We start from the raw sequence: 13,812 nt of genomic DNA, 5'->3' as shown, positions 1-13,812 counted from the left end.
AATTTATTATCGCATGTATAAGCAGAAATCAATTTTATAAAATCGTTAATACTGGATGAATATAACACTGTGATTGAAAAATAATCTTCTGGCTGGAAACAGTATCCAACACACCACCCTGTCGTTTAATATTTTTTATAACATATTACATAATGTTACCTCTCGAGAATTCCATAACGTTGTCTCTCCACTCTGACAGATGTGTGCTGTCATTATTTGTAAAAATGATTTATATTATGTATGCAAACAGATCTCATTTGTCCCTCACTGCTTGGAATTATGCACCCTGGCTCAGCTGTTTACGCTTTCCTTTTGCCCTCATTATTGATAACTTTAATATCAGTGGAACGAGCTAGATGCACATCAGGACAGGTAATGGGAAAATAGCTCCTCCGTGCTTCACAGACATATAAAGAATATTGCATGGAAGAAGGTCTGTGCGACCGCGGTCTCTCTGAGGTGCTGAGAAGCGTAAATAATGCACAAGCAGAAATGGCAATGTTTGGCCAACTTAATAAAAGTTGACATGATCTTATTGGTCTGCTCTTGTGGGCTGCTTCCTCGTGCTCTCCTGTGTGTTTATGCTTAGCCGGGCATCAAAAATTTAATAATTGTTGAATTTGTGCAGAGTTTTTTTTTTTTTTAGAATTTGTGCCGTTGGTGCATTTTCACACCCCCCCCCTACCCCCCAAGAGTTACAATTTATCTAAAAGAAAAATTTCAGTCATTGCACTGATATTGTGAATTGCTCTAGTCAGTGTGAGAAAAGACAAAAAAACAAGCTTTCTCAAGGGAACAGCTGAATTTTTTCCCACTGTTTCTCTCCAGATGTAGACTAATAGCTTGAATTCAATAACCATACCAAAAGAACACTTTTTTTCCCTCATACCTTTGTTCTAATGGTGACATTATTAGAACCACTGGATCAGGCTTAGCAGATTTCATGTTCAGATAAATAACGTTAACCACCAGAAAAAGGAAAAACAACCCTAGCTCTACGTGACTTGGTATGCACGCTTACGTTTAATGCATTGCATGTTTATATTATATATAGGACCATAGCACTGTTTCAATACAGCACACTGCCTGCTGTGCTACATTCATCAGCTGAGGTGCGATCTGGCCTATGACAATTTTTTTTACTTACTAGTATGATTAATTCTGCCCTATATTATATATACACACTTTCTACTGTAAAATCTCTCTGTAAGAGTGTTCCCTTGGATTTTCAGGCCCTGTCTTGGAAGTCTTGGACATAGGGTTCACATGGATTCTGGAGTCTATCCCAGGGGACATGGGGCACAAGGCAGGAGACACCATGGATCAATCACAGGGCACAGTTACAAAAATGACCAAGTTAATCAGCCTACAACACGTCTTTGCACCTAGAGGAAACCCTGAAAGCAACGGAGGAACCTGTAACCACTCACACACACACACACAGGGGTGGACTTAGTGATTTGGGGGCCCTAAGCGATTCCAGGTATGGGAATCTTGTGCATGTGCAGTATGATAGGAACGTTCCACTATTCATGAATCATAGGGGGAGCCCCCGCATTTGAAAAGATGCAATAATAGTAACGTTAAAATGTTAATGGTTATAGACAGACCATACAATATATGATAGAAAAGTAATAAGTACTATATGATTTATATAGGCTTCTTGGTATTGGTCAGGGCCCCCTAATTCCCCAGGGCCCTAAGTGGCTGCTTACCTCGCTTATTGGTAAAGTCCGCCCCTGCACACACACACACACACACACACACACAGCAATTTAGACTTGCCAATTCACCAACTGGCATGTTTCTGAGAAGAAACCGGAAAAACCTGGTGGAGTCCAATGCGAAGACATGCACAAAATCTCCACATAGAGAGTGTTTTGAGATTTGGATCGAACCAGGGACCCTTGAACCATGAGCTGGCAAGCCTACCTGACAGCCATAATAAAGCCTAATCTTTATTTATCTTTATTTTGAAATAGAATTTTCTAACTTTTCGTAACGAAACCATTCAGTGTTTTCTATATTGAGCATTAGGGTGTGGCGGTTCCCTTTGCACGGAATGAGGGACACTCATTCCTGCGACAACAGCGACATCTGTCGGTCAAACGGCGTCAATGCAGGTGAAGATCTGTATTACAACGTAGTAAGGGCGGGAACTGATTACGAAAATGACAAATCCTTACATCTGATAGGCAATAACATTCCCCCCAAAAAGAAGAAAGAAAAAAAAAAGGGGGCAAGTACTTTGACACTCGTTTATTGTCAGAGTCAGAATAACTAAAATCTCATCAGGAACAGTCTCCAGCATTTTTAATCATTTTTTAAAAAAAAAAATAAGAGTCCTCCAGTTCGACGTTTTTTGTTCTCCCGGAAGCTTGTCTAGTATTTTAGTATTTTAGTCTATTTATCTTCAGTATTAATCGATGGCTCTAGTGAAATTTCAACAGCAAACCTCTGATATCCTGTGCTGCTTTTTCGAGGAACAGTACCTGGAGACGGATTCAGCGAGTAAGTACGCTATCTGACATCTGAGTGTTTTTCAGTGCTGCTTTCTAATAGGTGTGTAACATACATGTAGAAAGAGAAAGGTGCACTGTCATGACAGTGAATGACACTGATACAGATACCTGTTTCATTATATTGTGATGTTTATCAAACCAAATATTCATGTAATAAAGAGGTCTTGTTCGGCTGTATTATTACAATAAGCCAAGGCTCGGAGCTTTGTAGCTGAATTTCAGAAATGTTACAAAATGTCTCTTATGTAACACCTTATGTTTAACTTTCCCCCGACTTTCTTACACTGAATGCTCTTCCTAATGGCGTCAAACTGATAATAAGCTTAAAAGTAACCTTAAACCATTTGTTTTCTCAATGACCATCAGTGGGTTTTTTTATGTAAGATAAGGACGTATTTACTAGCTCGCGCCCTTTCCGAGCACACCGTGTGCGTTTCCGGGAATGGCTCGAGCCTCGAGTTCATCATAGTTTCATTTTCTTCTTCTTTATTTAGATAACAATACATAACTAATATGACTTTTTTCCTCCCCCCCCCCTCTTACCAGACGACTTCGACCCGGTGCAGATAGCCACTCAGCTCCGGCAGTTAGGAGATCACTACGATGAGACAGTCATTCAGCCTCTTATGCGTAATGTCCAGAAAGCAGGCGCTGACCAGGTGTGTGAGCTCGTGCTCATTTGCATATATTAAATGCTTCCTGTTAGCTTCATTACATTGCACTACAGTATGTTCAGGTTTTTGTTATACATTGCAATGTATTGCACGATACACTAACATTTCTTTTTTTTTTTTTTGTTTACTTAGAAATATGTGAAATACACTATGTTGGCAAAAGTTTTGGGACACCCCTTCAAAGCATTGAATTCAGGGTTTGGGCTTGTCCTCTTAGTTCCAGTGAAAAGTTTGGGTATGGATGAGCGAGTTTGGTGTGGAGGAACTTGACTGACCTGAATTAGAGCGGAGACTGCGAGCCAGACCAAAACTGGGACATCTGCTTTTACATGCACATGAATGTAATATGGATTTGCCCCGCCCCTTTGCAACTATAACAGCTTCAACTCTTCTGGGAAGACTTTCCACAAGGTTTAGGAGTGTGTTTATGGGAATTTTCGACCGTTCCACTAGAATCACATTTGTGAGGTCAGGCAGTGATGTTGGACGAGAAGGCCTGGCTCTAATCCCCGCTCTAATTCATCCCAAAGGTGTTCTATCAGGTTGAGGTCAGGACTCTGTGATGTTCCTTCACACCAAACGCGCTCATCCATGTCTTTATGGAGCTTGCTTGTCATGTTGGAACAGGAAGGGGTCATCCCCATACTGTTCCCACAAATTTGGGAGCATGAAATTGTGTGGTATGCTGAAGCATTAAGAGTTCCTTTCACTGGAACCAAGCCCAACCCCTGAAAAACAAACAAACAAAAAAACACCTGAATTTAATGATTTGGAGGGGTGTCCCAAAACCTTTGGCAATATAGTGTCTGTAGAGCTTATTTATATAATTGGCTGGTTGGTATTGTATTTGTGTATATGTTATTATTGTGTTTGAGGTTTTAGCTTAACTACTTTACTCCCTCTCTCACCATTTTCCAGCAATGTTCATCATTAGAAATACAATGGAGACAGCAAACATTGGAGGCCGTATTGCAAGAAAGCTTTACAAAGTATTAGAGCTGTGGTACAAAAGGTAGCAGTAGCATGTAAAGGCTCAAATTCACTGGGGCTAATGTCACTATAAGCTGGCAGTCAAATTGTATTGAGGGCAATATCAGTGAAAGAAGTTTAAGCCAAAAAAAAAAATACAGCTCAGAATTTCTTTCCAGAATGAATCTTGAATGCCACTAAAGATCACATAAAGATAATACTGATATATAAATATATACCGATACCGATAAATACCAATCCTTACGGGTGGATATTTTAAGATATTGAATATTCAGATTGGATATTTTATGAGAGTGCTTTATATTCGCTGCTTTGCTATCTGACATTTCTGTTTGACACATAATACAAACACTTTGAGAATTAAAAAAAAAGGAACTCGCATGCAAGCTGATTTTATTTTCTGCTTTTTTTTTTCTGTCTTTTTCAGGCAAATGTTGTGTTCATTAACAGCGTGGACAGTCTGTGTAAGATGTGGGTGGCTGAGAGACCTGAGATTGCTTCTGAGAAGCATCTTCTGAAGGCCACCATGGCACTATCACTATACATGAAGAGGAACTGCCCAGACTTGTCAGTACGTGTACGGGATGCTATAGCCAATATTCTTAACAACAGGCTGGGCAGTTGGATCATGCAGCAGGGAGGCTGGGTAAGTTCTGGTTGACCAAATCACTCTCACCAAAGGTTCAAAGTAGCTCTAAGAAATGAGAGGAATTTTGTACAGCTGTATGAAAGCTAGGTCTGTTAGTCCCACTCAGTGCTTTGACTTTAACTACATTTCATACAGTTTATCAAGATGAAAACCAACCTTCAGTTGCCATGGAGCCCTAAGGTTGTTTTAGTTGTATGTAGTTCTACAACATAGATCCATTTTACAATGATTCATCATTCTGCTTCTTACTAATGCTCAGAGTCCTGATTAACGTGGATCAGAGTCCAGCCATAAACCAGGTGCCAATGCTGATGGCTTGCTTTTCTTATCTCTAGTCTATATTCTCTCACTTAACAACAAGGTGCTGCAGTTTTGACACTTTATATTAAGTACAGAAATGTTTAACTTTATATCTTTATAAAATGAAACTGAAATTAACTAAACGGAAAAGGGTTATTTGTACAAAGATGGGACACACACAGATGAGCAGTGCAAGTCATTTCTACAGACACTTCCTCTGAGCTTTTAGGGTTTAATCCTGCTCTGCGATTGGTGACCTAGATATTTAAATGAACATCTCTTTTTTTTATCTCTGCAGTGTACACCGAACAAGCATAACATTCTGACCACCTGTTTAATCTTGGTGTTGGTTCCCCTTTTGCTGCCAAAACAGCCCCGACCCGTCATGCACTGTGTATTCTGACGCCTTTCTATCATTAACTTCTTCAGCAATTTGAGCAACAGTAGCTCGTCATCACACAGGCCAGCCTTCGCTCCCCACGTGCATCAGTGAGCCTTGGCCTCCCATGACCCTGTTACCGGTTCACCACTTTTGATAGATACTGACCACTGCAGACCGGGAACACCCCACAAGAGCTGCAGTTTTGGAGATGCTCTGATCCAGTGGTTTAGCCATCACAATTTGGCCCTTAGTCAAACTCGCTCAAATCCTTACGCTTGCCCATTTTTCCTGCTTCTAACACATCGACTTTGAGGACAAAATGTTCACCTGCTGCCTAATATATCCCACCCACTAACAGGTGGAGGAGATAACCAGTGTTATTCACGTCCTGTCAGTGGTCATAATGTTATGCCTGATCGGTCTATGACTGCAAATAGCATTGCACATGTGAATGTAATAAAATTTACTTATAGTATATTACTGTATTGTGCTTTATTATTATTGTCTGTAAAAAAAAAAAAAAAAAAAAATTACTTTTCTTTTTCAGGAGCAGGCCACTAGCATATGAGAATGAGAAGAATGTGAAGACCCATTCCTTTCTCAGGAATTTTTCCCTGTGCAACAAAAAATAAGACAATGAAGAGGCCAAGATTTCCAAAAGGGCTACCACAAAAAGAATGAATTAAGAAAACACCTGACTCATAGGTGCAGGATATTGGGTTTTAATGGTTTTGTAATGGTGCCATATATTTTTTTCAGCTTTCAAACTACAGGCATTAAAACAAATGCCACTGGACTTCTTTTCTATACTTTCAACTTTAGCACAACCAGCACTTGTGGTATAAACTTGAATCAGTTTGTATTGTTCTTGTTGTTGTTTCTATCTAGAAGTCATTAGGAACAAGTAATTGTTTACTAAATTGTAAGAACAACTAATGTACTGCGGTGTACTGATTGGTACATGGCAATAGCAGTATACTATTAAAAGTACAAAGTGCACAAAATGGAAAGTTTGGTGATTAATGATTAAAAAATAGTTTGTTTGCTTCGTATTGTCATCTTTCTAGCCAAATATTAAGGCTATATAAGCGATAAACAGTAGCTGCAGCTGTATTGGGGTCTCCCTGTAGGGGGCAGCACTGCACTGCAGAATTAGATGTATATATTGTTGGTAATGCAATTGCGATGGTTCTAGAGCAAATGGGTGCCATTTTCTATTGTTAAGGAGTTTTATAAATTCATATAGGAACAATTTCCTGGTATGTGGTATTAGCATTTTGTAGTAAGTTAGCATCTGTTTGGCGCTTGCATGAATATACTGCTGTCTCCCTTCATTTGTATTAAAGATCTTCTGTGGTCTAGAACATTTTGCATTTGCACTTTTGACCAGGCTGCTTTTTCAGAAAAGGAATATTTCATAGAAAATCTTCAAGGATGGATAATTTCATGAGACATGATTTATACTACTATTTAACTTGATGCACAGATGTCACAAGACAATGTCATTTCTGCAAAACCTTGAGTTTTATACAAAAAAAAAAAAAAAAAAAAGGCAGGGCTACAAAGAAACTGGGGGCAAAATTTAAATAGAAGAAATATCTCTGTACACTTGCAGAGTTGAGAACCAGCCAGAACTCTGACCTTATGTTATTTATGAGACAAAACTAAACCTGTTGCCTACAGAGACAAGCAATACAACGCTAACCAGTTTGCAGATGTGGTTAGGAGCTGTGGCTTTCTTAGCGGAGCCGAATTACAGATAAACATCTTGATGCAGATTCACACAGTTAGCCATGCATGCATGTTAAAGGAAGGATTGTGGTGTAGCTTTAATTCTGCCTGGTGAGTTTGTGTACTTGAGAAGCAGCTCAGGAAGATGTGATAACTGACAGAATCATGTTCTGTAAATGCAAATATACAAAAGTGTTGCAAGGAGATGTTCCTTGCAGAGTAAACATCACAGTACCAGAGTTAAAAACAATATTTTATTTAATACTTTATTAGTATGTTTCAACCTGCAATAATACTCGATTAGGTCTTGCTGGTTATGGCACATGTATTTGAGTTACTTCTGCTCAAAGCATTGTAGGTATCTTTCTCGGAATGGTCTACACGTAAGCGCATTGTGACGTACCTTGAGGAGATAACCGTGCTTTCTGAAGTTCACTGATGGTTACTTCAGAAGCAGCTTTAACACACATGAGATGAGTTCGACTTTTAACAACAATAAAAATCAAAATGCTAAAACATCGCTGAAGTCGTATTCTTGGCAGCTAAGTTAAGACATGATAAGCATTTTATAGATTTAAAATGTGCCCGTACTCCAGGAAACATAACCAATGAAACATACTTCCCCTTCACTGATAATGCTGCAGTGCCATTCACAGGTCCGTTGCCTGGTCTGTACAAGGCCTGATGTGGCTATAAGCACTTTCGAGTTGTTATAAAGTTTGCAAATCTCATTCGAACCCAGAAAAATCACAAACATACACGATCCACAGATGTCAGGGCTACGCAGTGTGTCGTTTTTCCACTAACACAAGCAGTTGCCATATTTAACACACTTGTGCAGCTGGTGCATGGCACTTTTTTTGCAGACAGAATGCCATTTTCATCTGATTGTCCTCAAAAGAGGAAATAGGAGTCAAGACATCACAAGATCTCAGATCTGGATGTTAAACGTTAATTCAGTTATCAACAAAGCCAGCTATGTTTGACGCTCTAGCTTAGTCAAATGTCATTAATTCGTCTCATCTTCTTCTCCAGACACTCCCTTCGCCGGGTGGCTTTACTGGCCAAATGGTTCACTTTCTTGCAGCAGACATACTGAGCCCAGATCTTGACGAAAGCCGTGCGGAATTTCTTGATGCGGAAGGCATATATGACCGGGTTGACCGCAGAGTTGCCATGACTTAGCAAGATAGCCACGTAGATAATGATCTTAGTATTAGGAGTGGGGCAAAACAGAGTGATGCAGTTCAGGATATGCAGAGGTAACCAGCTAATGGCAAAGAAAAAAAGCACCAGGGCAAGAGATTTGGCCAGTTTGAGCTCTTTTCCATAATAACGGCTGGGATCAGCTTGGCTGGCCGCCTTATTGAGCTTCTTATTGAGCTGCTTGTGGATCATGTAGAAAATCTCAACGTATATGACAAGCATGAGGACGAGCGGGGGCAACACCCAGCCGAAAAAATTAAAGTAGACCATGTACTCCATGCTGATGACTTTCTCAAACTGACAGGTGACAATGGGGTTGGCTTCTTCGGAGTTGTTTGTTCGGAGTTTCTTCAGGTTGTTCCAGCCAAACATGGGAGTTAAGCCCACAATGAGAGCCACCAGCCAGCATGCAATCACCGCTGACCCAGCTCGCTTTGGGGTCACTACTCGCTTGTAACTAGAGAACAGGATAGAAAAGACAAAAAAAAAGTCAGATACAATCATTTGAATTCATAAATTGCAGCATAATTTGAGGGTTTGGGGGAAAAAAGGAAAATGTTAATCTGGTCATATGATAGACGAGATCTAGCTTAACGGTGGAAATTGGCAGGTGATCAAACTGGTAAACAAATGGGTTTAAAATCCCAGAAAACACCATGCATTTTATTTCTGGAATACTGCAGTTATCATTCCTGTCATGCCTAAGAGCTATCATCACAAGGAGAGGCTGAATTTCCCAAAAGAAAATAAAGATAATTCAATTCATGATGCTTTTGGAAAACTGGGTCAAAGTTGAATATGTATAAAATAAAAAACTGAAGTTCTCTCCCATAAGTCTAAAAAAATTCTTAGTTTAAAGCTGGGAGTAAAATGTGTTTTAAAGGTTCTCTTAGCAGGGAGTAGAGGTTAATCTGTGGTGTCAAGCATGAAGTACAATATTTGCATAATATTAAATCAGTTAACTACAGCTCATTACTTGCTTTTAGAAAGTAAGTCAACAGTGCACTCACAGATCAACTGATCAAACAAAAAAACATCAATATGTGAAGACATCCTCATCCTCTGGCTTCCTCCCACCTCTTACAAACACACCAGTAGTGTGAATGTCTGTATTGATGGTACCCTGCGATATATCCTGGGTTTTATCCCACGACACAGCCAGCATTCCTGGTACAAACTCAGACTCCACAATGACCCTGACCCAGATAAAGTGCTAGCTTTGATACTTCATTGTAGATCTAAGCGTTCCCCCCCCCCCATCAATTTTTTTCCCAGTGAAGGTTGGCTGGTCTATATTTATTAACGCCTCAAACTCATAAAAAAAAGGTGTGACATTTCCCAGTACTGCAAACGTCTGAAGTCACTTTCACATAATATGGAACTCACTTATCGCATTTGTGTGAAACAGGGTATGTTCAGACACCTCTATATGTTGCTCAAATTCTGCTCATGATAAAAGTTTGTTAAGTAACAAGACATTGCACACCCCCCATTGCACTGCTCTCAACCTTATAGACTTAGCGGAAAACTGAATGTTCAGCTATACTGGTGGTCCTAATAAAGTGGCCAGTTTGTGTATAGGACCAGACCCAGCACTCAGTATGTCAATATGTTGATGTTGTGGTGGATGTTATGCAAAATTCAAATCCCAAAGATAAATCCTAAGAGCAGTGAATGGGGAAAAAAAAAGAAATGGACACATTTCTCTTGCATGCTTTGCAGCTTTTTTCTCACAGAAAAACACTGAGAGCACGGACCAATCACAAGCCACTGATTTAGCTCGGGGTTCCATTAGATACTACAACAGGACATTTCCTGATTAGTTGTAACAGGAAACCTAAACAGATTGACTTTTTAGATTTGTGTGGAAAAAGTCTCACACTCTCTGTTAAGAATGCTATTCGACAGTTTTATCTTACCTCTCTGTCTGCCTTAAATGCCGTATAGCAGCTCTAATGTTGTGAAACTGAGATTGAAAATTCGCTGACATGGGTTATTACTCAGGAAAAAACATGTCAACTACTCATGAAACTAGAAACCCTTCAGACCTTAAATAATGTGTTTAGTTAACAAGCTTTTGCTATTTTTTGGACGCATTTTGGGGTTTTTTTTGTATTACAATGCCAACCATAAGCTGAAGAAGAATATGGCAGACATTTGCTTCACAATATAAGCAAAGACAATAATTATAGTAATATTCTAATATTCCATGTATTTTAATTCTGACATGCATTATTATATTAAACTTTAGGAGATAGGGAAAACTGGTGAGCTTAATATGAGACCAGTTTCACAAAATATACTGAAATATCATCACTAATTGTTAATATTGTTATTAATATCTTGATTTCATCCGTATTGGAGATTTATGCACCGAGGTGATTTTCATGTACACCCTTACTACTACAGCAAATGGAAAAAATGATTTCTTTCCTAAACTAACATCTCACATGATGTACGAAATGAATCTTTTGTTTATTTTGAAACCAACCAGATATCATTCTTTTAAATTCCCAAGGAAAATGCCTTTCACATGAGTAATGCAGCCTGTTGCATGCTGCAACTGGATGTGTGAATTTAAGTAAGCATAAGTGGCATCATATGAAAAAATATTCATAAAGGGTCGTGTAGAAAAAGCTGACAAATAAAACCATGTACCCTGCATCGAAATGCATAAATCGTGAAAATAAAATTCATACACTATGCGACGCATAACATGTCAAGTATCTAAAATGCTTATTAGGATGTGAAGTTGCACCTATTCAGTAAGGGTTTTTTCCCCATCAGGGGAAGTGGTACATGAAGCGTGGGTATAATTTTTATTTCCATTATAGCAGTGAAACTAACAACCGATCAATATTAAAATGCTTACATTTATTATGAGTTCTGATACTTATGAACCTGTTTGAGGTTTAATCCAAAATTGAATATAGAGGATTATAAGCCTGAATGTAATTTCAATTTAAAAAGGGGTCTGTGGTTGGAAAACGTATATATACACACAACAACAACAACAACAACAACAACAACAATAATAATAATTGAGGTTTGTAGGCTCATCAACACATCTTCATGAACATTTGAACTCACCATCCATCATGAAATGATCACTTTTCGTCCCACTGGGGACCGTTTATCAGGAATCTATTACAACATTGACATGATTCTGGCAGTAGTGGCTCTGTGATTAAGGCAATGGACCACTGATGATGGATGGTTATAGGGTTCAAATCACAGCATTGCCGAACTGCCCCTGCTGGGCCCTTCAGCAAGGTCCTTAACCCTCAGTTGCTCAGCTGTTTACACGAAATAAATGTTTCATGTAATGCTCTGGATAAAGGCGCATGACAAATGTTAAGGATTTATCCTAGCCCTGGACACATCTCTCAGATTATTAAGTCTGCAATACACTTAGAGGTCACTGCAGATGCTGTTTCACAGATTGTAGAAAGTTAGACTGTTAGAAAAAGGTGATAAAGCATGGCTGAAGGATATAGTTTGATTGCCATCTGCAGTATTGGACACAGCCTGTGTATGCATGATCCACTGCATTGACACCTGCAGCTGCCTAGTGTGAGGGACATGACCTGCTGTGAGAGACAATAACTGGTGTGCGAGACACTACCTGGTGCGAGGGATATTAGCTGCTGTGCAGGAAATTACCTGAGCGGGATCTTGACCCTCAGGTAGCGGTCAATGGCAATGGCGAGGAGAGCTAGGATGGAGCTCTGGGTGAGAACGAGCATAATGCAGGCGACCATCAGACAGCTGTAAAAGTGCGTCTCCAGTCCGGTGCTGATCGTTATGGCCAAGGGAATGACAAGAGCCCCGACGGCGATGTCTGCCAAAGCCAAGCTAACCACGAAGTAAAAAGTAGTGTCCCGCAACGAGCGGTTTATCTTCACCGCCCAAACCACCATCACATTCCCTAAAACAGAGGCGAGAGCGATCACTACTTCCATCCCAATATAAGACGGAGGAGGAGGAGAATCCGTCATCGTCGCCGAGGAAGTTGTAAAACTGTGGACCGGCGGGGGAAATAAATAAATAAATAAATAAATAAAAAAAAAGCACGACCTTCAAAAGTTGTCCCTATCAAAACATGCCGGATTCCTAAACGCACAGATCGGCGTTTTAGTTCTTCATAGCAGGATGAGGGGAAACAAAATGACACCCAGAAGCCGGTGGAGCAGTGTGTCCAAAATGCGTGTGCGTAACCATGTCAGGATGTGCTGGCGATTCCCGCAGCTGACTCATACTGTGGTCTCAGGGTGTCCGACAATATATATCCATCACTCCGGTAATAATATTCCTCATATTGGAATGTGGCAAAAATCAGCAAGGTCCACGCGCGCTATTTCCTCCCAAGATACTCCTCCTCATGACCTAATCGGAATAAAACAAACTGGCGAATGCCCAAAAGCATGGAAAAAGCACGGGTTTAAATTTCTAGAGAAACTGAATCAGGTTCCTCCAGTCAGCTTCCAGCAAGACGAGACGTTCCTGTTGTGTGTTCTAAAGCACCGCGTTATTTTCTTTCGAGATAGTCACGTGATCAATTCAGCTTTTCTGATCCAATCAAATTGTCCCAAGGCGCATAATTATATGTGGCACAATGTGAGCAGATAGATAGATAGATAGATAGATAGATAGATAGATAGATAGATAGATAGATAGATAGGTACCTTTGCATGGGCTTTCAATATGACATTCTTATGATTTTTAGACTCCTGGGCAATGTAGTGTATGTTCCATTCATCATATCCCTGTTATAAGACACAAAGTTTTACCTGGAAGCAGTGTTCCTAGAGCTAAGAATATAAGTAGCAAAGAAACCTATTGGATTTCAAATCATAGTCTGCAAGTTATCGTCTAACTCTATTTGACCCATACTTGCTCTACTGTGATTAATCATTTATGGAATAATAAAATGATGAAATGTGAAACGATCAAAAAGGCAAAATATCCATTGCCTTCTCAGAGCTCACAATTGTCTTGGTCAGACTGGTGTCATGTGGAAATCTGGGCTCTCATGAGCCTTATCAGTATAAAAATAGAGTGCATAGATACGTCATTCAGATCATCCAAACAGCCTTTTTTTTAATTCATAGTTGACATTTATTCATTAGAACATTATTCCTAGTCATAAAGAGCAGGTTCTTGTTGTATAATTACAGTAGGTTAAGATAAATGCTCCTAATAAACCTGCCAATATCAATACAATTGTATAAAACATATAACTTCTTTATTTTCAAAACACCCCAAGCACTTTTAAGAGCAAATTGTCTATTAGTTTGTCCATTAAGAGATCTGATCAGTCTGGCCAAGAGAAATGTTAGCTACGAGAAGGCAAAGTTA

The 13,812-nt window shown here is 39.5% G+C and overlaps 1 protein-coding gene across 1 annotated transcript; it reads right to left on the bottom strand.

The window, feature by feature from the left end:
- Positions 1-7,092: 7,092 nt before the first annotated feature.
- LOC131342467 (adenosine receptor A1-like) lies at positions 7,093-12,968 on the bottom strand. The gene is made up of 2 exons (XM_058373403.1): positions 12,118-12,968; positions 7,093-8,911 (listed from the first exon to the last, which is right to left on the bottom strand). Exons 1-2 carry the CDS (start codon positions 12,450-12,452, stop codon positions 8,248-8,250), a joined length of 999 nt encoding a protein of 332 aa, XP_058229386.1. The 5' UTR covers positions 12,453-12,968; the 3' UTR covers positions 7,093-8,247.
- Positions 12,969-13,812: the final 844 nt, after the last annotated feature.

Source organism: Hemibagrus wyckioides, linkage group LG21, assembly GCF_019097595.1.
Source record: "Hemibagrus wyckioides isolate EC202008001 linkage group LG21, SWU_Hwy_1.0, whole genome shotgun sequence".
NCBI lineage: Eukaryota > Metazoa > Chordata > Actinopteri > Siluriformes > Bagridae > Hemibagrus > Hemibagrus wyckioides.
Note: the sequence above shows the minus strand (reverse complement) of the source record. Positions and strands in the feature narration are given on the sequence as shown.

Coding starts and splice junctions, on each gene's coding strand:
- LOC131342467 (XM_058373403.1), bottom strand. CDS start 12,452: ATGACGGATTCTCCTCCTCCTCCGTCTTATATTGGGATGGAAGTAGTG. Junction 8,912..12,117: donor AGGGTCAAGATCCCGCTCAG/GTAATTTCCTGC, acceptor CCTGTTCTCTAG/TTACAAGCGAGTAGTGACCC.